We start from the raw sequence: 27,663 nt of genomic DNA, 5'->3' as shown, positions 1-27,663 counted from the left end.
CCTCAACTTTTGAGAGGTGAGGACTGATAATTTACCACGGCATATTGATTGATTTATAACAAAGTGATGGATAGAATTATTGTCACTGGAATTACACTGAGCTACATTGCTTCTGTGCCACAAGCCACTCCCCATATGTACTATAAGTCAAATGCAGAATGGCAATGATACTATCTATGAAATTTATACGCGTGGTTATAAATTAATTCTTTTTGGCTGGACCCAGCAGCAGCAGCGTGGATTTGCAATTTCCAAACAGCATCTATGGCAGTGGCTTGGGAATACTATTTATCAAGCTTTGTGACTAATGTGGTAGATGATGGTCCTTCCCACCACTGGCTCAAGTATCCAATTGTGTTAGAGGGAAAAAGAAAATGCTATAAAATTACAGCCATGCTGGAACAGCAATTTCTCACCACTGTTCCCAGCCTTATAGCTGCACAAGTCTTCTTTAAAATGCACCATTCCTTAGGCCATAAACATGGAAATCTGTCTGTACACTGTATGGAGGGGAAAGAGAAAGGGATCCTGCTATCAGAAACATTAGGGATGAGATTACAAACAAACCCAGGCCAAAATCCCAGATCCAAACACCCCTAGATTTAAGGGGAGGTTCATTTGTTTCATTCCTTCATCTTCTTTCATCTCACAACTTCTGCTTTTTCCTCCACCTCTGAAATCTAGAGGTGGGCTTGAACTAAAACCCCTGTGCTCAAACACCCTGAGCTCTGTGAAAGTTTGGGTCCATGTCCAGACTTTGCAACCCCAGCTCATTTCTCTCCCATAACCTCTCCCCATTATCAGTGAATAACCTCCCTGTGTCACGTGCCCTACTAACCATTCTCTGCATTCCCTCTTTGTACCTTTGCTTTTTCTCCTTCCCCTTACCCCCATTTCTCACTTTCATCCCCCTCTGCCCTCTCATCCAGTCCAGCACCCTCCTCTGCCATCACTCAAACACCTACTTACATCCTCTCACATGTAAATTCTACCTTATGCTTTGTTGTAGTAACAGAAACCCAGGTTTATTACCTTGTAAGTCTCCGACATAGTGAAATCTATTAATCGAAAAGGGTTTTCCATCCGTTCCAAGTGAACAGAGATGCAGCTATATGGAATATGGCTATGGTGCTTGAAAATCTATACAGACAGCAGCTTGGGAGAAAAGGCAGATTGTACCTTTGTATCGTTTGCGATCATATTTACGGATTCAAAGTAAAAGCTGGGGGCATGTTCAGGAGCTCCAGGAGTGTATCTTATTTTGCCACAAGCTGTATTTGTTTGTAAGAAAATGCGTGGAAATGAATGGTGTTGCTCAAAGTGTTGTAGGGTTCTCCCAAGCTAAGAGTGGCGCTAACTCCTGCCAGCCTCAAAAGAGGAGACAAACTTTTTGAATATAAATCCAGAGGGGAACTGAAGGCGTGCAGCTATCTAGCAAACAGGCACACCGGTGAACCTTAGCCCTCTGCCTGGGAAGTAGCCAGGTAACAGCAATTAAACCAAAACCCCAAATGGGTCCTGGTGTTTTGAGGGCATCCTGACAATGTTGGCCAAAGATCTTTGGCCACATAGGGAAACTAATCCTGCCTCAGGCTGTAAGTAAATTCTCTTCCAAAAAAAATGTGTTCCTTGGCTGCGGATCTGCATTTTAACTGTCTGATGAGTCAAACATAAACTACCAGGGGGCTTGAGAGCTTATTATTCTAAGCACTTCACTCACCTGCCGGTCTCCATGGTCAGCTACCACAGGCTGGGTGAATTTTTGCTGACTTGGCTGGTCTGGCCTCAGAGACAAATTTCTGACCTTGCATGGCTTACTTCATTGGGAAGGGGCTATGGGTCTTCTTTTGACTCAACGGAGGCCTCAACAGTGGAAGCCTTCATGTGTCCTTCCAGTGATCCTTCTTTTTTAGGCTTATGGGCACTTTCAGGAGTTACAAGCATAGGCGCCAACTCCATGGGTGCTCTGGGGCTCAGCACCTGCGGATCAGCTCTTCCCCGTCCCTCACACTGCCTCCCGCCCGCCACGATCAGGGGAGGAGCGGGGATCAAGCACCCCCTGGGGACTCACAGAGTCGGTGCCTCTGGTTACAAGGCTCCATAGAAAGGAGAAAATGTATTTAGCTCCTTTATCTAAACAAAGTATGAAATTGTTGATGGTTCAAAACCCAGCATAAACATGAAGGATTCTGACTGAAGAATAAGAAACTGTAGTTTATTCATTGTTCTAGGACAGGGGTGGGCAAACTACAACCCGCCAGCTGGATCCGGCCCACCAGCCATTTTAATCTGCCCCTCAAGCTCCTGCTGGGGAGCAGGGTCTGGGGCTTGCCCCACTGTGGTGCTCCAGCCAGGAAGCAGGGTCGGGGGCCACTCCACGCAGTTCCCGGAAGCAGCAGCAAGGCCCCCCTCCGGTTCCTACATGTAGGCAGGGCCGGCTCCAGGCACCAGCCGACCAAGCACATGCTTGGGGCGGCACCTTAGAAGGGGCGGCCAATGTTGGGGTGGCGGGGGGCACTCGCGGTGTTCTTGTTTTTTGTGGGTTTTTTTGTTTGGCGGGGCGGCACTCAAGGGGTTTTTACTTGTTTGTTTCGGCTGGGCAGCGTGCTGCGGTGCTGGGGGGGGGAGGCAGGGGCTTCGGCGGCGCAGTGCTCCGGGGGTTTGGGCGGCCCAGCGAGGTGCTCGGGGAGGGGGTTTGGGCAGCTCGACGAGGCACTCAGGGGGCGGGGGTTTGGGCGGCCCGGCGCGGCGCACCAGGGGTTTGGCCGGCCCAGCGCTCCGGGGGTTTGGGTGGTCCGGCGCAGCATGGCACTTTGGGGGTTTCGGCGGCCCAGTGTGGCAGGCAGGGGTTTGGGCGGCCCAGCCCAGTTTCGGGGGGCAGGCAGGGGTTTGGGCGGCCCGACCTGGCGCTCGGGGGCGGGGGGTTTTGAGCGGCCCGCCGGTTTGAGTGGCCCGGCACTCCAGGGGTTTGGGCGGCCCGGCCCGGTGCTCGGGGGGTGGGCGGCCCGGTGCTCCAGGGGTTTGGGCGGCCCGGCGAGGCGCGAGGCGCTCGGGGGGGTTGGGTGGCCCGGCGTGGCCTGGCCCGGCCCGGCGCTCCGGGGGTTTGGACGGCCCGGCTCGGCACTCAGGAGGTTTGGGTGGCACGGTGCTCCGGGGGAGGCGGGTGTTTGGCCGGCCCAGCAAGGCACTCGGGGGGAGGCGGGGGTTTGGCCGGCCCAGCCCAGTTTCGGGGGGCAGGCAGGGGTTTGGGTGGCCCGACCCGGCGCTCGGGGGCGGGGGGTTTTGAGCGGCCCGCCGGTTTGAGTGGCCCGGCACTCCAGGGGTTTGGGCGGCCCGGCCCGGTGCTCGGGGGGTGGGCGGCCCGGTGCTCCAGGGGTTTGGGCGGCCCGGCGAGGCGCTCGGCGCTCGGGGGGGTTGGGTGGCCCGGCGTGGCCTGGCCCGGCCCGGCGCTCCGGGGGTTTGGACGGCCCGGCTCGGCACTCAGGAGGTTTGGGTGGCACGGTGCTCCGGGGGAGGCGGGTGTTTGGCCGGCCCAGCAAGGCACTCGGGGGGAGGCGGGGGTTTGGCCGGCCCAGCGAGGCACTTTGGAGGTTTGGGTGGCCCGGCGCTCGGGGGGGGGAGGTTTGAGCGGCCCAGCGCTCCGGGGGTTTGGGCGGCCTGGCGCGGCACTGTGGGGGGCGGGTGTTACGGCGGGGCGGCGCTCTTCTTTTTTGCCTGGGGCGGCAAAAAAGTTAGAGCTGGCCCTGCATGCAGGAGCAACCAGGGGGCTCTGCTGTGCACGCTGCTCCCATTCCAAGCGCCACCCCCCGCAGCTCCCATTGGCCGGGAACCACAGCCAATGGGAGCTGCAGGGGTGGCGCCTGAGGATGGGGCAGCGTGCAGAGCCACCTGGCTAAGCCTCCACGTAGGAGCCAGAGAAGGGACATGCCACTGCTTCTGGGAGCCACTTGAGGTAAGTGCTGCCCGGAACCTACATCCCTAAGCCTCCCCCCATGCCCCAGCCCCCTGCCCCAGCCCTGATCCCCCTCCAAACCCCAAACCTCTCAGTCCCAGCTCGGAGCCCCCTCCTACACCCCAAACCCCTCATCCCCAGCCCCACCCCAGAGCCCACACCCCCAACCAGAGCCCACACCCCAACTCCAATTTTGTGTGTATTCATGGCCCGCCATACAATTTCTATTCCCAGATGTGGCCCTTGGGCCAAAAAGTTTGCCCATCCCTGGTCTAGGACCATAGAGAGCAGTTAGAGTCCCAGCAGGTCATCCAGTTCATACCCCTGGAAGGGAAGGATTTAAGCTCCCAAGAGAGGACACAACAGACGTTACACTGTAGAGACAGTCAAATATTTTCAGTCATTGACTGGTGAATATTATCATGAATAAAAGCAATTAGTTCAATTTCATGTGATTCCTAGGATCTTTTTATTCAACGGGGACAATATCTTTTAATGTGTTTATACAGCTTCTCACACAATGCATCCCAGATCCTGCTTGGGGAGCACAGGCATTATTGTGAGATAAGCATGTCGTAATAACAACAAAGACCTGAAGAAGAGCTCTGTGTAAGCTCAAAAGCGTGCCTCTTTCTCACCAGCAGAAGTTTGTGTAATAAAAGATATTACCTCACCCACCTTGTCTCTAATATAGGGTGACCAGATGGGATGAAGAAAATATCGGGACACATGTGGGGGGGGTCCCCACCAGCGGAGAAAAAAAAAAAAAAGCGGAGTCCCGGAGTCTCGCCAGCAGAGGGAGACGGGGGGAAAAAAAAAGCGGAGTCCCGCCGACAGAACAAAACAAACAAACAAACAAAAAACAGGAGTGTGAAATATCGGGACAAATTGTATCCCGACCAAACATCAGTCGGGACGCGGGACAAACGCCTAAAAATCGGGACAGTCCCGATTTTATCGGGTCATCTGGTCACCCTACTCTAATAGCCTGGGACCAACATGGCTACAACAGCACTGCATACAACAAACATTTGGCCAGCTGAATATTTGTGCCTCCTGAAATTTTCACTGGGAACTGAACTTGGAAGCTCTAGAATTGAAGCATGAGTTTCTACAGAACTAACAGACTACTTCCCCTAACTGGTGGCAATAGCAGATTCATACCCTTGGTGGAGCATGCACAGAAAGAACATATAACACACAGTTATAACCGGGTGTTACATTAGCATGAAATGTTATTCACCCAAAAATCCATACTGGAAAGTGCCTGTTCAGTAGTCAATATTTGCTGTTTCGTATTCTCTAGTGTAAAAGTTTCAGTCACCCAGTCAGGGAGTAGAAAAATGCCCAATCCTAATTATCATTGCTCTTCTTTTGTACCTTCCTGTTATTAGCAACGTCTTCCTGCTCCCATATAGACCCTACAGACCAGATTCCCCACTGCCTTGCTCCTTGTGGAGTCATTCACTCCTGGGCGACATTTTACACCGACTTTGCACAGGTGTAAATGACTTCCCCTGAGGTGCAAGCCATGAGGAACCAGGCCCTTTGATTATTCTACACCAATAGCCATGGTAGGTAAAATAACACAGAGCTCAGAAAGGGCAACGTAGCATATATACGGTAGCTAAACGAGTGTTAATTCACTTAAGTGAAATAGAACCTACATGTAGCTTTTGCTTGTCTGTTCATCCAAAACTACGAAGAATACTTTCCCATTTGTTGTTGAGGATGTGAGTACATTCTAGCAATCGGGGAATCTCCAAAGGCTTAGTTTGGAGAAACAGCCAGAAATTTTGAAGCTTATCTGAACTATACACGAAGTCTATACACTATATCACGAACTCTCTTGGGTCTGTAAAACTGAGCTGGAAATCTTGTAAAAACAGGCTTTCGTGGCCAATGTCACCTCTTTTGCTTCCAGTCCCAGCTGCATCCAAGCTGCACAAATTTGAGAAATAATTTACCAGTGGATGGACAGCCCAGGAGTTGGAGCTGGACAGCTTTTGTGAAAGATGCTAAGTGGACACCCTGGAGGCTACTGCTCCCTATTTATGCACAGAATAAGCCAACGGAGACATCAGCAGTGCACATTTCCCCAGGCTGTGCCATGGAGATTAGGGATTCTCTCTTTGTTACTGTCTGGTCAACAAGTCTTCCATTTCAAGTCAGGATTGGCCCTGGATCTGGTTTGCTGGTCAGCGCCCTGGAGAGGTCAGATATCTATTAGATGGTGGCCCTGCTTTGTGCTGAGTTCTGCCTGCTGGCCACCTTTGCCTCTCTTTATTCCCCTCCTTGTTTACCTCATCAGTCTCTTCTTTGGCCATTAACAAAGTCTTGTCATCTTCTCCTCTGCGCTTCAAAAAATATCTGTGTCCCCCTAACCCCATCTCTTTCTAAACCCCATTTGCAAACAACCTGAGCGTGCATGAATTTGCACTGCTTTCCCTTCCATGGTGCGTGAAACCACTACCCCTCTAGGGAGTGCTTAGAGAAACCTCTGGATGCATGGATAGTGTGGAGCTTTGTTCTCCAGACATCAGCAGAACCCTCCTGTGGCTCCCCAGAGAGCCTCGCAAAGCTTGTGGGTTCAGCAGGCTAAAGGAGCAGAACACCAGCTTCTTCTGTGGAAGCATTGGGTAAGCAGAAAATTCTGTTTGGCCCTTTGTGAGAATGGGCCAGGTCCTGTAGGTCTGACTCAAGAAAGTCCCATTCATTTGTTAAATTGTACTCAGGTTTGTCAACCATGGGTTTTTAAATGATGGAGACAGAGATCCATATGCGTAAAGCATAAAGAGACAGGTGTAGTTAGGTTTGGTATTAATTTCTGCTGCTTAAATGTTTTTTGGCAGTGTTTAAGTCAATGGCCAGATTCTTGTCCATTTGGGAATTGGTGACCATAGATTGCAAAACCAGCACTAGTGTGCCCTTGTGTTCTGGCTGAGAGCCCCACAGACAGTCTCCCTTCCCTAACCTCACTGAAGTTATCCCTCTCCAGAGCACACCTGGATAAGCTGCACAAGGGTGGGAGGGAGCATTGCCATCGCTGGTCAGGGACACATGGATACAAATGTGAAGACCAGTCCAGGTCCTAGGCAATGTCCTGGAACAAACCATCTCTGTCACAAAGAACATCTCCTTGGGTTCTGAGGGGACACATCTTCTGCAGACTCCCTTCCTCTGTCTTCTGCACCCATAAGCACTGACCGGTCAGAAACTTGACTGAAATATATAGATTTATGTGAGTACACATAGGGACTAATTAATCTTGGTCATAAGCTATTGAAGTCAATTGAGTTACACCAGGAATGAATTTGGTTCCTGAGCTATAAAACATTGCATTTAAAAATGAACAGTAAGATTTAAAATAAATTTTAAAAATTAGATACTTCCCCAAACACAGCTCTTTCTTCTGTGCCATCCCAAATTATAAATTGATTTTATTGTTCAAACTTGGTTGAAACAAATTCATTCCCTAGCTGAGGCTTTTACTTGCCAACTTTCAACCCCAGATGGATTTTTATAGCCAAGATCTAAACCCCTGAAAAATAGCAGTGTACAGTATAATGGAAATGCTGACACAACCTACATTACAGCTGCGCGAATTGTGCCACTATAGTTTATGGAGAGCACATTTTGGTTTGTCAGGTTTTTAAACATAGGCTGTTATAAATTTGAAAGAGGACTGACTTGCTAAAGCTTTAAGATGGTACATATTAGCAGAGATGGGCTTGAACTAAACTCTCAATTTTCAACCCCCATCCTGAACTTTGCTAGGCATGGTGCAAACACATAGTAAGAGACAGTCCCTGACCTGAAGTGCTTACATCCTAAACAGACAAGACAGACAAAGGGTGGGAGGGGAAACAGAGGCACAGAATGAAGTAACTTGCCCAACATCATGCAGCGGATCTGTGGCAAAGCTAGGATTATAACCAAGGTCCATTGGAATGGCATTTGTGGTGTAGAAGTTACAATGATGCAGTTACTTTTATTCCAATGTCTAAGGCAGATGAATATTTACCCACACAAATGATGGTCTTTAAAGGCTGAAACTGCGACTTACAAGACTCAGAAAATCCAGGTCGAGGGAGGGACTGTGTCCTTAATAAATGCACTGTGGAGAAAAGCACATGGAATGAATTTAAAAGAACCAGCCTGCATCTGAAACTCTATGACATGTGGGTATTTTTATCCTGTATCCCTAAAAATGAGATTATTGTGGAAATGCCACTACAAACTAAATGCAACCACTGTAGTTTGACTGATAAATTCAGCAATCTCTATTCATTACAACTAACAAGGTGGCGCCTTTTGAAAATATAGGGTTACAGATGCATAAATTAACTCAGACTAAAGCAAAGGGGGAAAAGCTACTTAAATCTGCATTAACCTTTTATTGGCTTTTCCACTTGTCATAAACAGTTTGTAACCATCCATATATCATCATACCAAACATCATGTAAAATCTCTCACTCAATAATCCAATTGATATCAAAGTAATATATTCACTGGCAACAGTTCTCAAATGGGCCATTTTATAACCTAGGCAAAGGTTAATGATCCTTAGTTTCTTACGTGGGCTCTTAACAATACTTCTCCTGCTTAACAGTGAATTTCAAGTAGCGCCACATTGTATCGTTAATTACGGTACTAATTCTTTACTAACATTAAAATAGAGGCCAAGCTTTTCAAAAGCAACTAGTTACTTTGGGTGCCATCGTTTTAGGGCCCCCTACTCGAGACCCCTTGAAGGGGCCTGATTTTTAGGGTGCGGGAGCTCAGTACTTTCTGAAGATCAGGCGCATTTGAGATGTGTCAAGTCGAAAACGCATAAGCTGAGGCACTTAAAACCATTGGTCATTTTTTGAAATCTTGGCCAAAATATCCAAACGCCAAAGAGAAAAGTATCTCACTTGCTAAAGGAGATGCTGTTTTGTTATTGTTCGTTTTGTTCAAGTGTTCATACAGCCCGTCAAGAGTTAAATGGTCGGAAGCTAGGCCAGAACTTGTTTCTTTAATCTCTTCAATACATCACTTTCCATCAAACTCATATTCAGACTGAGGCAGAATGACTGACCTAGTGGCATCGAACTGACACCGTCAGCAGGATCTGCATGCCAGCCTGGCAGTCCCACCAAGCACTTCTCTCATGCCTTAAGCATCCTGGAAATAAAATGGTGACACAGCTAAATTTAATCTCTCTTATCCCTCTGGAGAACCTCTCTTCTTCAAGCTATTCCCACATACACAAAAAGATTTTGTCTCACTGAACCTGTTTATTGACCGTAGCTGTCACCCCTGCTCTGACCGATGACCTTATCTGAATATTCAAATCTATTGTAGATCACAAGTTCAAATGATTTCTTTACCCTTTGAAAGCCCTGTTTTCATAGTGAGCTGATTACAAATGACAATATTATAAGGGGTGTAGTTGAGATTCTAAAAACAATTTGCACCTTGGATTTACAGACCTAATATATATAGAAGTGTGAATGCTGCAGACACTTCCCTTTTCGTTTGTTTTTAAACTGCTTGATACTGTTTTGATACTGCTTGTGAAAATGGGGCTCTCCGTTTCATGTGATAAAGAATTACAACTACAGGGCTGAACCTGGTGCAAGCAGATGCAACCCCCTTAATTTCAACGCACTTTACTGCACTGGGTCTGAAGCTGGAAAGTCCAGTCATCTTCCCATGTGCAGGAGAAGTGGTTTTTCACCTGCGGTTAAATTGTTACATGTAGCTACAGGCCTGAAAAGAGGCTAGTACAGAGATACATCATCTAAGAGGAAGCTCAGGAGTTGCGTCCATCTCCCTTCTACTTAGTGTACCAATGCTTACCCAGTCCCATAGAATGGTTTCAGATCCACTTCCCTTCCTTGTTCCCTGTGGGAATTAGTGCCCCAGGAGCAGACCCTGCACAAGGGAGGATGGGAAGGCTTTCCTCTATTAATATGGATTATTTTTTTATTGCCCCATGCTCCCAAAAAAGGACAGAATTAAGTAGCAATAGGCCTGATGTGCAAAGTTCACATCCTCAGCTGGACTGGGATTTTTCTGAAGTTTAGGGGTGTTAAGATCTGGGGGTTTGGTTTGATCCGTTATACAGAACTGGATCCGTATGGCCTAGCAGCTCAGGAGTGCTTGTGTCTGGGATTTTGGTTCTCACTCATCTCTAGAACCAACTGAGCAGTTTACAACACAGCCATAATAACCTGTCAGCAATTGATTTCTATCCCACATGAAAGCTGACAGTAGGTGAAATTCACCCTTGTGCAGAGGGCCAGCACAAGGCACATTTTGAGGACTGAAGTGGAACCTGAGTGATACATAGCCCTGGTGCTGGCCTTCTGCACAGGGGAGAATTCACCATCGGTGGTGGGGAGTTCTTTAACATTTCTGCAATATGAACAAGAGATGAGAAAAACCAGCAGAGTCAGAGATTTCACAAATCTTTCCAGCTACTCCCTGGGCACACAAAATTTGTTTGATTTCAGAAACCTTTAATCTGCCATTTAAGCCATTTCTCTTTTTCTAAAGAAGGTTTAGTTTTAAAAGATCCATTTTTTTCTGGATGGAAATCTGTGATGTATATAGGGACTAGAAGAACCCCTTCTCCCCCAGAAGCTAGGCAGGCTAAGCAGGGTTTTATATGTGGTACATAGACTGTATTCACTTTTACTTTACATTTATTTTGCTTTCTCATTCCCTGTTTTAAGTCTTTCTTTTTCACTGTATTTGTTCCATTTTTTCTTCTCACTCCCCTCTCTGATCTTTTCGTCACAACCTCTCCTAAATAGACTGCAATCCTGATAATATTCAAGTTGGACTTGAACTTTCAAATCCATAATAGTTGAGTGGTTTCAAAATTAGGCAAAACATGTTCTCCCAACCCTGAAGTAAACCTTAGAAGAAGTCCCATATCTCTAGTAAAACCTGTCTATGCAACCATCCAAGATTTTTCTATGGACGCTGTATCTCCCTGTGTTTTTAAACAGATGAGACACCAGGAGTCAAAAGAGCTGGAGCCCCAAGTTGGATTGACTATATTCATACATAGGAAGTATTATAAATATTTCTTACATTTGTTTCAAGGGACCTGCTGATTCAGCAGAAAGAAGCTAATAGGGTATCCTTAGAGGCGTGTACAATATTTACAACAAAACCCAGAGTCACAGAAAACGCACCTGGTTTGGGATTTTGTTATAATCCACAAATCAGTCCAGGTGTGTCCAAAAGGTATGCTGAAATTCAAAATCTTCAGAGAGCACGAGTCCAGTTTCAAGTGAAAATCTGCCTTGCTTTATTGTTCCATATTGCAATGAAGCAGATTTTGCAATGCCGTACCATTTCAGTGCAGAGCCAGGTGAAGGCAAAGCCCAAACTTCATAGAGAAATTTGGGGGATACAAACCCATGAAGCTGAAAACCAAGGAAAATGTGGGCACAAAGTTCTGCAAGGCAAAGCTCCTGTGTTTCATATTGCCTGCAGCAGTCCTCTCGTTTTTCTCTGATATATGAGTAAATAAAAGACCACCCTTTCTAGCAACCTACATCCTGTTTTAAGAGGTCACACCAAATGTACTGGGTATAGTTCTGTTCCATTAGTGGTTATTTGAAGAACACCTTTCTTAAGCGCCCTATTTTTGTTGGCCCCTTGAGTGCTATTATATAGGGTTTTATTGTATTATGAACACATGGCAGACTCCTGCAAATGCAAAGTAATGCACATTGGAAAACATAATCCCAACTATACATATAAAATGATGGGCTCTAAATTAGCTGTTACCACTCAAGAAAGAGATCTTGGAGTCACTGTGGATAGTTCTCTGAAAACATCCACTCAATGTGCAGCAGCAGTCAAAAAAGCGAACAGAATGTTGGGAATCATTAGGAAAGGGATAGATAATAAGACAGAAAATATCATATTGACGCTATATAAATCCATGGAGCACCTAGATCTTGAATACTGTGTGCAGATGTGGTCGCCCTATCTCAAAAAAGATATATTGGAATTGGAAAAGGTACAGAAAAGGGCAACAAAAATGATTAGGGGTATGGAACAGCAGCCATATGAGGAGAGATTAATAAGACTGGGACTTTTCAGCTTGGAAAAGAGACGACTAAGGTGGGATATGATAGAGGTCTATAAAACCATGACTGGTGTGGAGAAAGTAAATAAAGAAGTGTTATTTACTCCTTCTCATAACACAAAAATTAGGGGTCACCAAATGAAATTAATAGGCAGCAGGTTTAAAACAAACAAAAGGAAGTATTTCTTCACACAATGCACAATCAACCTGTGGAACTCCTTGCCAGAGGATGTTGTGAAGGCCAAGACTATAGCAGGGTTCAAAAAAGAACTAGATAAATTCATGGAGGATAGGTCCATCAATGGCTATTATCCAGGGTGGCCAGGGATGGTGTCCCTAGACTCTGTTTGCCAGAAGTTGGGAATGGGCAACAGGGAAAGGATCACTTGATGACTACCTGTTCTGTTCATTCCCTCTGAAGCACCTGGCATTGGTCATTATCAGGATACTGGGCTAGATGGACCTTTGCTCTGACCCAGTATGGCCATTCTTATGCTTACAATAGGTAATCATGGTCTTGTGGTTAAGACACACAAATAAAAAAAAGACTTGACGGTTCCACTCCCAGCTCTGCCATTCACTTCCTGAGTGACCGTGGAAAAATCATTTAAAAGGCCTGGTATTCAAAGGCGTTGAGCGCCATGGCTCCGATTGACATCAGCTGGCTTTGCAGCTGCTGAGAACTTTGGAAAATTCAGCCTTTAACGTTCAGTGCCTCAGTTTCCCCCTTTGTAAAAGTAGCCATAAAAACAAATCACATCATAGTTCATTATGTACCTCCCACTGGTGTGGTGAAACTAAATACATTCATGCTTGTTAAGCCCTTTGAGATCCTTGCAGGAAAGGTGCTATAGAAGTGCAAAGTATTGTTGTAAATTTGAATTTCCTGCAGTATGTTTTTTAAATGCCAATATAAATAGCACAGGAAATAATAAAATGAATAAAACACATGACTTCATTTTAGTTTCATTTGAAAAATACAATGTGTGAAATGCAGAGTTCTGCTCTCCAGGTGGTGATCTTCATGCATAGCATGGTGTTTGTCCTGAATTTCATTGCTTTTTAAAAAAGTCATGAAAAGTCTTGATTTAGTTGGCATTTAATGTGTTTTTAATATAACTTCTGTGATATAATCAGTTACCGAGGGATTCAATGAGGAAACTTAAAGAGCAGTAAAAGCTTCAGCTATTGTTCTTTCTGCATTGTGATTGGCTTGCTGGGTATACAAACCCCAAAAATCCCAGGTCACATATACCTGCTGCATTTGTTGATACCCATTAGGCTACTGTGCAGTCCAGCATCATCCCATTCTAACAGTCAGCCAGCCAATCCGAATCCAGAAAAGACAGCAGATACGATGGAATAGCAATAAAGAATGTGTTGCTGTAAATCACGTTTCATTTCTGCATAGCTGGTAATAGTAATGCACAAGCCATAGGCAAGTATATTAATGTCTCCAGCTATCCATAAATGAAAAATCATGTACAGCAACATTCTCTTTATTGTTATTCCAACAGAGGTCTTTTTTTCCTTTTCCTTTATTAGATCCTTTGTTTTATTTTTTAAAAAGCAATATGGACCTTTGAAAAGCATCCTCTCTCTTTGGTACATGAGCATTCTTCCCCATAAATAAATCTCATTGACTAGTTCTGTGTTTATAAAACGATAGCATGAAATTACATAGTCTCTTAATGGACATTCAGAAGAAGGTACTGTATAGCATATAGGACCAGGGATTTCTCTAAACCCAGTCAGTCAATCTGAATTCTGAAAAATGATCATAAGAACGCTGGAACATACTATGAAGAATGTTAGCAACATTTTAAATTAAGTGATTTTAATAAGCTTAATCATGCATTTAATTTAGATTTAATGAGACAGTTATTGTATGTCGACTAAATACCACAGGGTTATTAAAAACATATTTACAGAGGATTAACAACGATGTAATAGATACATATCTATACCATCCCTGTTAAACCTCTGTATTGTGTTTTTAGTTATTAATTGGTATGTACTCAATGTACAGTGAGTCTAAGGAAACATTTATTATGTTCCTTGTATATTGTTGAAATAGCCATTGAAGAATAAAAATGCATGTAATGAGGGTTTTTTAATTATTTGAGAAAAGTCTACAGTAGCTATTGTGTAGTTATCTAAGCCCCAAAACAGCAGAGCCCCTAAGCCAATCAGTTATATGTATGTGTTTAAAATGAAGCACGTGTTTAAGTGCTTTGCTAAATAGGCATGGGATTACTCACGTGCTTATAATTAAGCACAGTCTTAAATGCTTTGCTGAAGGGAGGCCACAGTGCTTAGCTTTTTCAGTGATGGGCATTCTAGACATATCATATAGTGATAATTAATTAGAGGGTGAAATTCATGAAATCCACAGAAAGGCTGGGCATTATGCAAGGGTTTGGAAATGAAATTCAGCCCTCAATCCTTCAAAAGGTTTGCAGAGATGAAACATGGTCCTTCCACTTTCCCGTTCCAGTTGTAAGCAATGGTTCAAAGCTCCCTTCCAAAGCAACTTATTCAGAGCTGCTGCAGACTTACTGCAAGGGAGGCCTTGGACAAGTCTTTGGCAAAGAGATTAAATTTACCCAGTTCCTGATCCCATAGAATTAAATGGAAATTTTGTCAACTTGAATGGGAGCACAATTGGGCCCCAAATATGCATTAAATCACCAATTGGCATGAGGTTAATTTATCTAAACAATACGCTTACTGGAGACACCTAATTTAACATGCTGCTGGAATGTGTCTATGCCTAATAGCAAATCCACCAGCATTTTTGGAGTGGTTAAAACACATTTTCCACGGGTTTTAATTTAATTTTACTTTTCTATGAAGAATCTTATAGAAAGGGCCCAGTGAAAAAGCAATAAAGACCGAATTGCTGTACCTGAAATAATAATAAAATCCTAGTCCCACTGAAATCCAATGAAGCAAATCCGGATTTACACAAGTATAAATGAGAGCAAAATTTGGTGTGATGCATCTCTAATCATTTCCCTGTCTATGCTACCTTGCACCCTAAAGAATCCCCCAACACGTAAAAAACAATGGGCAAAATACTGTTCTGTGTTTATTCCACTAATTTTGCAATGTGGGTGCATAGGAATTAGAAGAGATGTATTTGGCAACTTGCTTGAGAGGTCTGGTGAATGCTATAGATTTTACTCTACCTACCTTACATTTGTATTAAAAAAATAAAAGTTAGCTGCTATTTCACTTTCTTGTAATGATAGCCTTGAAAATACAAACTAGTCACTAGGCTGGGAAGTTTGTCATGGGGACTTCTAAAAATCGGATTTTTTTTTCAGTGTTTTTTAGGGATGCTGAATAATTTTTCTGCAAAAAAAAGTCAAAAACATTTCCAAGGGAATCGTTATTCTTATGGCTCCCTGGGGATGGGGTGTCCATTTCATCTACTCAGTTTCAGAGCCTCCGCCGTTTCATACACATTAAGTGATGCAAAGAGTCAAAAAGGGGCCTTTACAATATTTCCCATGCTGGTCAAGCTTATTTCTCTAGGGAGCGCTAAAATATGTTTTTTTTTTAATTCTGGATACAAGCTTTTTGAGACTTCACCAGCACCGTCATTTCTTAATTTATCTGAAAACTAGACTTATGTATATACTCATACAGGAGCCAATGAAATGCAACTCTCTCTGGGGTGGAATGCAGCAACTATTAAACAGGGCAAAGCAACATTCCACAGTTTAAGATACCAGAGCCAATTAAAATGGAACAGGAAAACAACTTTCCAAGAACATCCATTGTTTCTAGACAGCAGCATGTCTGGGATCTAAACCATAGTGGCAGAGAAAGGACTATATTTTTGAGGATAATGTAATAATGTAATAATATAATAATTACATTAGAGGCTAGCTGATTTATGAGGGTTTCTGGGTAGAAAGAGGTGTCTGACGATAAAAGTATAGTATGTTCTGGGAATTTAAATTCCTTCCATGCCCTTCTGAAAACAAGGCAGTGTTAATAAATTAGTAAGATAGTAAAGCTAGTATTTAGATTAGGGGAGAAAATAAGTATATACTGCATATTTTACATACATCAGATCCACCAAGACAGTCATATAATGAATCTAAACAACCATATAAACTTATTATTCTACCTTCATCCTCCCTTTACCTGTTTGTTTGTAGCTCTCCACTGCCATGCCATGTCTGCATTTAGGCCCCAGTCGTGCAACCCTTACGCATGTGTTTAACTTTATATATGTGAGAAGTCCCTTTGACTTCAGTGGGACTACTCATGTGCTTACAATTGAGCACATGCATAAGGATTTGCAGGATTTGGGCCTAAGGCCTGAAGTCAATGGGACTACTTACCCGGTCTCAAACAAAGCATTTAAGCATGTGCTTCAGTCCAATTCTATTCAGCAAAGTTCTTAAGCATTGTCTAAAGTTAAGCAGCTGCTTAAGTCCCATTGACTTAAGCACATCAATGGGACTTAAGCACATGCCTAAAGTTAAGCATATGCTTTGCTAAATTGGAACCACAGCATGTAAAGTTAAACATTTGCACAAGTGTCTGCAGGATCAGCGCCTCAGAGTATAAACTCTTCTGGGCAGGGAATGCATCTATTTGTTTTCCTGCTTTACTTGGTGGCTGCTGAACAGACAATACATTTTAAACAAAAACATTTGCAAGCCAAAAAGACAAGGCAAATAAAGGCAGCCTCATGTGGTAATCAAACAATAATGAATAAGTGACGATTGGTCCTACGGGTGCTGTCTTAATTCTTGAATTCCTCTTTTTTTATCATCTTCCTAGTGGAGTTCAAGGGTTAAGCCATCCCAACATGCCTCACTCTCAATTTATAAAACAGAAAAATTCCATAAATCAAAAGTTACAAACAGACTTTGTAATGTCATAACTCTTGTAACGGCTTTCCCTTTGATTGATTCCTATACATACATTCTGTCTGATTACCATAATGTGTTCTTGTGGGACAATTCAAGCAGGGTAGAAGAAAGAAGCAAGCAAAGAAGTAAATAACAAATGGTCCTGACTCCTCCTCATCGAGAGTGATTTCAGTCCAATGTTCCATCATATCAACTGGGAAAGAGAGTCTTAGGGTTTAGGCAATCTATTACAGATATGTGTAGAGGCAGACACAATCATTTCACTGATTGTCACCAGTCTAGAGCAGTGACACAGGGAAGTGATCCATCAGTCTATTTTCACTGACAGCCAGAGAAAGATGGCAGACACTTGTAGACTAACAGGCACCTGGATTGGCTAGCTTATAAAATTGAAAAATAGCTGTATTCCAAACGTATCTAAACCTTTAAATGCCTCTGTTTCAAGATTTCATACATTTCTAGAAAACATTGAGAGCTATTATAGGGAGTCTCTCATATCGCCATGGATGGAGAGGAGGGCAAACTTGCTTTTTTGAGTTTATTAAAACAGATCCAGTAAGGTAACAGGGTTTAAGTTAGGACTGCTCAGTTCCTTCTATTCTATGCAGGCTTGCTTTCCTTTGCTTTAATGTTGTTCTTTCAATTGACAGTGTATTTTTCTAATTAACAACCAACTAAAGAGAAAATGAGCCCAATAATGATTAGCAGTTACCAAGCTAGATTTAGAAAGCATTTCTATTGGTGCTTGCTAATACTTTTTTCTCAAATATTCAAAGTTTATTCACCTGAAAATAAATCAACAGTGTCCACCTGTATAAGGGAGCAAAGCAGAGCCTTTGACTGGCACACCACTCCCAACAAACTCTCCTCCTCCAATATGGTTTCCTGATGTTGTCAGGGAAAGGAAGAACTTCTGCCTCCAGAGTGAAGAGATTAGCTTGATAGCCAATCAGAATGTGTTTGGTTTATCTATATGTAAGCTTTTTACGCAACAATCCCATGGCATAATCAAAACCACCAAACTCTAACAGGCTGAAAAATGAGAATTAAACACCACTAGCCCATGCACCATGGATAACATACCCCAAGGTAGGGACTGTCCTTGGAAAATAAGGACAGGTGGACTATCTAGCAACCACCACTGACATAGAAGGTTGCAGATCTTGGCTGCTGACCCAGATGTTGTCATTGTCTGAACATTAGATGAATAATATTTTGGCATTGTGCACCTTCTAGACACGCATCTCATCATTCCTCTCCTAGCAATTTTCTACCTGATGTGGTTAGATGTTTGGCCACTCCAGCTCTGCACAGCTAGCTGGCACAGCAGACCTCGAATGAATCGCCCAATGACCACAAGATCCATTAAGGTATGAAGGCACCCAGCCAGGTTTATTGTCAACGAGGCCACAGTACTAGTATCCCGCAGATTCTACCGGATCACTAATAAAGTGTATACCCATAACAATGGACCAGCTCAGTGAACAGCGGGACTTTCTGTTTCTCCCTAGTCAGACAGAGACACTCCCTCTGAGATACCTCATTACACCTTGATACGAACAAGTTACGTATTGCCCCTCTGACGTAACTAGGTGCCACCTTCTGACTTAGCTAACCCCCACCCATTACCTTGTACCTGTTGGTTTAGTTAAAACATCTTATCTTTAGGAAGGGTCAGCGTGTTCCTGTATCTTTGGGGAATGTGTTTGGTGTCGAGATGTTCTGGTACCATGATTTGGAATGTGTTTGCGTGAGTGCCTAGCACGACTTAGGAATGTATATTTCTGCAATACCTGCCCTTGTCTTGCCAGATTCTGTGAGCAGGGCCTGCCTCTCGCTTACAACTTAACTTTGCTTTATATCAGCAAAGCTTTGACCACTATTTTAGCCCAGGCCTCAAGCCTCATACCAAGCCTCTGATACAAAGGCACATGTTTCAGGCTCTCTTTCTACTACACCTGAAAACTGAGGATCAAAAGCTTACCATCCACTATGTTTGCAGAAGCATACACCAATTTGTCACCATGCCTGGTAAGGGTGACAGCTGAGAGGACCAATCTCAGGTAAGTTTGTCAAAAAACTGGGTAGACACTCCCACACCAGTGGTATATTCTATAATTAGACTTAACCAAACCAGCAACAAATGTGTGCTCCTGGATTGCTGCACTAGTTTGACGTGCAGCCACAGACAGTCCTCTTAGACACTCCAGTCTATATTACTACCCAGACAAACAGGACATCCATGATGAAAGGTTATTAAAACCAAAAATCACCACACATTAGGTTCTTCCAGTCCCAGGGGGCCAGTCACTTACCGAAGTCAATGGATGCTCAGGACCTTACACCAAAGATAACACTGTGGCCAATCCTTTAGTAAATTAACTAAAGATTTATTAACTAAGAAAAAGGAATGAGAGTTACTAAAAGGTCAAAGCAAATAGAATTAGAGTTGGATCAAAGTATGTTGTCCAAAATGATAGCAGAGATGTTAAATCTGCTATTTTCTATAAGTCTCTCTGGGTTGCCCAAATAGTTTTGGGGATCTCAGTCCTTTTGTTTGAAAATTCCCCATCATTAGTTAGAATTCACCATTCCAGAGAAGGGGTAAGAAAGAGGTGGCCAGGGGCTTTTGTTCTCCCTCTATATATCTTGACCCTTTTTGCGGGAAAAATCTTGGCTGTGTCATGGGTCAGGCAGTTCTATGGTGGATATACTTTGCCATTAGTCCTTTACATGAATTGCAAATTTTGCTGACACCTCCTGCATATGTGTCTGAGGTGTCTTTGGGATGACATGCAGAGGCCCGCTCTTTACAGTGCTTTTGTTATTCCTAAAGAGCTAACTTGTGGGCACTTCTCAGACTCACAACATGCTTGAGTTACAAACATAGCAAAATTTCATAACCCCACACACAGTGTCAATACACACATTATAACAAGATCATAATACTCAGCAGATTATAACTTTTCCAATGATACCTCACAAGGCATACTTTGTACAAGATTTATCACACTTTTATAAAAGTGATGATGATATAAGGGTAGACAATCACCTTCCCCTTTAGACAGCATCATACACTGTCACATAAACTGTTCTTAACACTTCTTTGTTCACCCACCTCTGTACTTGGCTGGTGAGCATGGAGGCTGCTGCCTATATACATGAACTCCTATACCTTCTTGCTTGGGAAAGGCAGATTCTTCCTTAGTTTGGTTAGTATGGTTGTTGACTTTCTGCCCGTCTTCAACTTCTTAAACATGGGTGAGTGTTTGTGTTTTTCTAAGGATGGAATCAGCATCAAGGTAGGTATCACTGGTCTGAAGCCTGCAATCTCTGATGAAAGCGACATTCCACTTGAAGGGACATGTAAACTAACTGTTAACTTGGATTACTGCCTCTTGGTCTGTACTGGAGAGATGGAGAAATGAGGAGTCCCATTGACCTGAGGAGCAAAGTTCTACTCAATGTGAGCAATGGAGGTAGAATCCGAACTCAAAGAAGCACTTGGATGAGATTCTATATAGTGCCTCTAAGAGGGACACGTTTTTTGCAGCCTAGGGAGATGGGTTTGATGTCCCTTTAAATAACGTTTGCCTCTCATGATCCTGGGCTGGAGAAGCCCCCCAGAATAATTTAGACAAACAGAGGGCCTGTCTAAGTTATGGCAGCCTCCCATGGCTGTCCTGTGGGTCACAGTGCTGCTTGGAATCTCCACAGAGCTGCGTGTCAAAGCTCCAACCTCAACATACTCCTTCTGCCTCACCCCATCCTCAGCATGCCTCCTACAACAGGGCTTGTGAAGGTGTACTCAGAAGGAGACTTTATGGTTGTCTTCTCCAGTGCCTGTGCTAGGGGAAATCCTCCCCCAGCCAAATTCAAAAATACTAGAGCCTCTTCATGCCACCCCAGCCCTTTTACCCAGCGTATAGAGGCCACAGTGGGAGTGAGGAACTCATCCTTGAAGTTCAGATTGAATAAAGGGCCAAATTTTCCAAAGTGGCCTCTAAAACTGCACCCTCAGAATGTTCACACACACCCCTGGGTTTATCAGGTAACTCATCACATTTATAACCACAGCGCTATTACCAGCTTGATGTGTACATGCACTCAGTTGTGGCACAAATGCAACTATTTTGCATGAAAGTGTGTGGTCCCACCAAATGTTGCCCGTCCGACATCAGAGGCCAGTTATACCCACAAAGTCGGTGGACACATGCTTTGTGGCTGCAAAGATTCTTGAATGTAAAGTTTATTGAGAGCTTTGGAATCTTTGCGGGTGAAAGGTGTCACAGAGTGAAAACGGAAGTCGCTTCCAATGAGAGTCCCCTCTGCTTTCACTGGTGGAAGAGAGACAGAGTGGGGGCATCTGTTTGAATGGGGACATGGAAAGGGAGTGTCTTTTGTCCCTTTCTCATGGGTTTTTCCTCAGAAGGATCAGCTATGGCTCTGAGTTGTTAGTATTTGTGGAGTTCACTGGTGTCAGAAGACCTGCGCCTAGATGATTATGTGGGGAAGGGCACAACTTAAGCCTGCCACAACTCCATTCCAAGTCCTTGTGATCTTTAGACACACAAATCAGCCACATCTCAGAGGCGTTTCAGGTGGAAGAGATCCACAAACAACTTCATTTCAGCTTCTGCAGAGCCCTTATCAAGTACTTCAGTACATGCAAAGTTATTCGATAACATTATTCTGATGGCAAAAATGTATAAAATAGAATTGATTATTAATTCATAAAGAACTTTGATGTCTTATCTATTCCTCTTCTCATGTAATGATTTTTAATGTCATAAAGGTTTTTAATTTTGCATGAATCCCATTGTCTTCTGTTTTCGTTTGTTTGGTAAATCTTGTCTGTTTTATTAAAAAAAATCCCATGGCTTCTGTGGATATTTCTGTTACAATGAGACAAAGGAAATGTTAATAGTCATTTGTTTCTAGCTCAATGCAACATTAATTTCAGTGGCACTTTGAGTATTTTGTTTTTATAATTTCTCATCATGGGTTGCAAAAACTAGGAAATCCAGCTAAAAAGTGAAAAATCCTGTGTGTCTTCAGATCTTGTACAAACCTTAACTTACATTTTATTTACTATGTAAGTTACTGCGAAACAATATGAACTATAAATCCATTTAGATAATAATAATCAAATTATCCAAACCTGGGACAGCAAGTTTTATAGATTTTGATCTAAATTTAATATAAAAATGCAGTAGTCCTTGTTTGGAAGAGTTTATTAAGGGTTAGCAAAGAAAAAGCTTTTTCAATAGTCTATAACTCTCTAATGGCCTTTTTCAAATAAAATGGGAAAGAATTTGAAAAGAAACCTATATCAGTGAGCTGCAATTGTAACATTACAGTACAGGTCTATAAATCTTGACATGTTCAGAAGATTGCCTAAACCAGCAATACAATCTGTCCAAACCTCATTGTCTCCACGACCAGCCAGCCTCATTTTAAGAAATGTATGTGGTCTTCAACCTAATTTTATCACCTTCATTTGTAAACTAGTCAATCAATCAAAGCATCCTGAAAGTCTAAATAGAAAAAGGAGTGCATTTTCATGCATTTCCAGACAGCACAGTAAAAAATTAATCTCCACTTGATCAGACATTCCTTGCCCTCATCTCAATAGACCATCATTAGGGTCAGCAATGTATATTAAAAATAGAGCCACGGCGAACTGTTCGCCGGGGGATACTTGGCAAGCGACCTGATGCCGGATCAGTGAGTTCACTCCTCCCTGTGAGCCTGAATATGTGTGCTGGGCTCATGTGGGAAAGGGCAAACCTAAAAATAAAAGAAAAAAAGGAAAGATAACTGGCTATGAGGAAATTCTGTTTTTCCCCCACCCCCAAGCGCAAAGAGACAACAGGGCAGATGAAATGAAAAGTAACATCCCAGCTGAAGTCACTGCCTCATCTTTTCCTACCCATTTTTTTCCCCCTGTGTGTGAGATGAGATTGGGCTGAGTAGATTTGGACCAGGGAGGCTGGCAGGGGATCGTGCACCGAGACCCAAAGCCACACTGGTTATTTCCTTTGTTTTTAATTCCAAAGAGCATCAGTGAATTTACAGCCTTGATATTATGGGTGTCTTTTGTACATTGTAGTTAAATAGATATAAGGAAATATTGGACCAAATACCTGCCCTTTCCTCCCCCTTCCCTTTATATCTGCTTTGCTCATCTCCGGCAGCACTGAGAAGGTAGAAAATTGCCTTAAAGGGGCATCTGGGTATTCCTATCAGGTAGGGGATCCTTGAGTGTTGTAAAGGAAGCATAGCCATATCTTTGTCAACTGCTGGTATACGGGGTGTGTTGGGACAGGCCAGTGGCAGGAGGGGATGTGGCTATAATGCTCCAGCAATACTGAGCCAGTGAAGTGGTCTCTAGGAGGGCTGTTCCAGACAGCATAAGTTAGAACAGCCTTGGGACTGCTCTAACTTGTTCCAGGGACTCAACTGATTCTAGAATCAGTGAGTGGGAGAAGAACTGAAAAATCAACTCAGGGGCACCAGAAAATGTGGCATAATGTTGCTAGCTCTCCTCCTGTGAAATGTTAGGCTCATGGAAGGAAATGTATCTGAGGATGCTAACCATGTCATGAAACACTCAATAAATAGATTTTTATTTTCTTTGTTTTTAATTTTTTTTTTAGGTATGTGTAAAGTGCCAGACAGAGACCAGGAGTGTCTTGCCCTAAGAGGATTAATAAACAAGGGCAGGAGGGGGGAGAATTGGTCTCAGGACTTTATCCTTGAATACTAAACTTCCAATGCAACACCCATCTCCAACAGCTTTTCTGTACAGTATGATGGTGATGGAGGAGCAATTCATACAGAGGGGTTGACCACATTTGCCATGAGCATGAATTTTCCACCTAAATGAGGACATCCCTTGCTTTTGAAACACAGAGGGCCTGATCCTCCTCTCATTAGCATCAGTGGGAATTTTGCCATTGACTTCCCGAGAAAGCCTGATCCTGCAGCCCTTACTCAGGATAAAGTGGCAGTTTTGCTGCGGGGTAAGGCTTGCTAAATCCTTAATGTAAAGCTGCTGTGAAATTCTTGTGCGTTCATTGTACGTTGTACTTACCAGTGGACAGGCAAGCTGCTTTAGTGTCTAATGTACAGAAATTGGTAGTTTTCATTAAAAGGAAAGTATGGCGTTTCATCATTTCTGACCCTAACATATTATTGCCTCCACAGCCTTGTCAACTGGGCTGCTGCTTCTGGGGATGGGAAGATGTCACATGGGCCTTTACACACCAAGATGAGGCCAATCAATTTTGTTTACCAAATGATGGAATTCCTGGTGTAGAAGATTATCAATTCCAATAAACCACTGGAGTGGCCACCACACAAAGATATAACTGGGACAAAATGCTGTCTACAACCCATCAATAATTCAAAAACACAGCAAGGGGTTTTGCTTGTACTGTCCAGAATAGATATATTTGTTCATGAAATAAGTAGATGGGGGGAAAAGAGACACACATCTAATGCTGAAGAAATGAATGTTTGTGCTTAATGTATTGGAGAAATTATTCAAAGACATTTCGTCTTTACATAAAGATTTCTCCAGTAGCCCCATCAAGGTCGGAGAGACCTTGGATTATAAGACATTTATAAAAGAGCATAGATAACAAGAACAATCTGACTGGCTATTGAGCCTTCTGAGATGCACGCACATTACACCAGAACAGGTCAACACTTGGGACCCGCTCTTGGAAGACACAGAGCTGAGTATTCTCAGCTCCCACTGAGGTCTTTCTCTCCACCCACTATATTCTTCAGCTTCCATCACTGCAAACTCTAAAGGGCAAATTTTTAAAGCACCGAAGATGCAGATAGGAACCTGATGGAATGAAAAGTGCCTAGGTACCTATCTCCCATTGAGATAAGCATCTCAGTGCTTTTGAAAATCCCACTAGCCAGCATCTTTAGGCATCTAGATACCTTTAAAAGTCTGGCCCTGTTCCTATTGACTTCAGCAGGACAAAACCCAAAGGAGAGGCCATTTAGAGTGCTCAGCACCTCACAGGATCAGGCCCTAGGCTTGCTGCCTAGATTATCTTTTCCCATGTAAACAAAATGTACTTTAAGAGAAACCTTATTTTAAATCATTTTATCTTCATCTGCAAATACTACAGGATTGTGGGGAGTTTATTGCATCCTCACCTACTGCTGCTTTCAAGGAATAAGTAGCTTGTACTGAACTGGTTCTGCTCCAGCCTGCAGAGCTTTTGAAACTGATGCTGGATCGCTTTTCTCACAGCTTTTGATGTCTTTAATTAAAACTGGTGTACACAGGATGTTAGTCATTTGGGAGCAGGGCCCTGAGGTTCTGCTGGGTGCTTCATAGAATGGTAACAACTATTAGCTAGATTACATGGTGGATTCAGTGGGTGTTTTAGATTGATGGTTATGTGATTCTTGGCCATCTGCTTTTTGTTTGCTGTTGCAGGTGACAACCTTAGCAGAATGGAGCGAGATAAGGGAGAATATAAACTGTGCGGGCCTTGACTCCCCTCACACCATTGATTTTAGTGGAATTATTCCTGATTTATACCACTCTAAGTGAGTTTTAGCTCCTAATTTGCTTTTTGAGTTGCAATTTCTGTGTTTTAAGCAGGAACAACTATTTCATGTAGCCAGTTGAATGACAAAGCAGCCCAGTATTTAAAAACAGACCCCTTATTGTTCTTCAGAAAGTGACCTGAGAGTGACCATTCAACCAGGTTGAAGAGCTTGGCGGGCGGTGGATGGAACCAAAATTGGAACCATCTATCTAAACCTACAAGAAATTTGGGGTTTCAGATTAAATGGTATCTGGACCCCAACCATTCCTGGTTTGACTAAATGAAAGTCTCTGACCAAGAGATTTGCAAGAACAAAACTGCCCTGTTCTTGCCCATTTATAGCTAAAATATTTTGAATCTCCACATAGCATGCATATATTTGAAAGCACTTCTTCCCCCTTTTTTCTTTCTTTCTCCACAAGGGGTCACTATAGAGCAGAGCTAGGATGACGAGAGATCTTCAACCTAGAAAATATAAAGATTTTTTTCTTCTATTTTAAGATGTAACAGTAATTTAAAATATATGTATTTCAAATTTAACTGCTCATGATATTAATTATGATCTGGAAAATATCATAGTGCCTTTGAAATGGGTATTATTTATTTAGTGTTTATCTCAACTCCTTATCAGAAAGGGCAATGTGTTTCTTTTAATAAAATACAAACATAAAATGTAAATGCAATTGGACAAAATATTGGATCTTTGCATAAGTGTACAAATGAATAGAAACTTTTAGAAGGCCTTTTTGGGAAAAAAGATTTTTTTAAAAAAATCAAAATGTGAGGAGGGGACTTTGTAATTTTTGAATCAGAAATTTAATTCAGCTGGGGATCACAAAAATATCAGAAACAATGTCAGTGATCAAACTGTTGACACCCAAATAATGTTTTTCATCTTCTTCTTTTTTTTTTTTTTTCTTCCATCTTGGTAGAGAGAAACCTCTTCGGCATTTACAGGCAAATGGCCTGAGAAATACAAGTAATTGACCATACGAAGTTTAAAGATAAAAACATTTTATCATATGTAACTTTAAAAGTAATCATATAATTAATGAGTGAAAAACAGAGAGAAAGATTGCCAGAGATTAAGATTAAGCCCTGCAGAAAAGAATGTTCTAACTAGAAATTGGTTTAATTAATAGCACATTTTACATAATGATTACAGTGTAATTGCGCTGACTAGCAAAGTGTCATTAAATATATCCATGCTCCTTTACAACACCCTAAGGCTAAAAATAATGAGTTACATTGAAAATCACTATGCAACAGGTTCATAAATAACATTTAAGCCTATACAAGGCGAATACTTATAAATAATAAATATTTGCCTTTTGTAATTGAAGAAAAAATGACAGCCTTCTTTTTCTACTACCCTGTAGATTGTCATGTTATAATGCTGAAAAGATTTTTTCCCCTTGCATTCTCTAGAAAGTGTTGAATAATTTATTCAAATGCTAATATTCCACATAGCCTGACTTTGAGGAACAAATATTCCTACATAAAGAATAAATGCCAACTTGCTTATTACCAGCTTCGTTTTACTTTGCACCGTGCAGTCCCCAAAAAACTCTGACAGTCTATTACATGTGTCAAATAAAGTTAGTGACCAGATTTTCTTCCTCAATAGTTGCATTCTTCTTTATTTAAAAATTACCCCTTCTCCCAAAATGTTCATCATGCTCAGAGCTGTTAATGCAGCAACAGCTGCTTTGCAGCTCCAAAAAGGACGACATCATAAACTTGATAACTTTTTAATCTGTGGGTTTTCTCCAGTGAATCAGGAGTACCTAATAAAAACAGATTTGATTTCGTATTAGCAGTGCGCTGACATTTGAAAGGCCCCCAAATGGTTCAGATTTAGCTAGCTTACCAAACCCAGCAACCTCTCCAATGTCAAAATAAAGTAACACAGTTTATGTGCAGGAGCACAATGTATGAAAAGGAAATGTTCTTACACAAAGGGTTTTTCAGCTACCTTCAGCTTATGCCAAACCAATAGAGGGCCTGCTGATATCTGTCAGTAAAGTGGTGATATTTGGGTATCCTCTTTCTAACGCTAGAAAGGGGAGGGGGAAAATATCTATGCTATAAAGGGGAATCCATGGCTGTCCATGAATATGATCTCATTGAAATGTACAA

General features: G+C 42.7%; 1 protein-coding gene across 2 annotated transcripts in view; it reads right to left on the bottom strand.

Annotated features, from left to right (window-relative positions):
• Positions 1–21,532: 21,532 nt before the first annotated feature.
• ATG4C (autophagy related 4C cysteine peptidase) overlaps positions 21,533–27,663 on the bottom strand; it is a 91,659-nt gene continuing 85,528 nt past the window's right edge. The window contains exon 11 of one of the 2 annotated variants that reach the window (XM_065553961.1): positions 21,533–21,837. In XM_065553961.1, the coding sequence (XP_065410033.1) occupies positions 21,805–21,837 (33 nt within the window). In that variant the 3' untranslated portion in view covers positions 21,533–21,804. The remainder of the gene's footprint in view (positions 21,838–27,663) is intronic. The other variant, XM_042851374.2, reaches the window with a different exon arrangement.

The sequence above is a fragment of the Chrysemys picta genome, chromosome 8, assembly GCF_011386835.1.
Source record: "Chrysemys picta bellii isolate R12L10 chromosome 8, ASM1138683v2, whole genome shotgun sequence".
NCBI classification, from domain to species: domain Eukaryota; kingdom Metazoa; phylum Chordata; order Testudines; family Emydidae; genus Chrysemys; species Chrysemys picta.
Note: the sequence above shows the minus strand (reverse complement) of the source record. Positions and strands in the feature narration are given on the sequence as shown.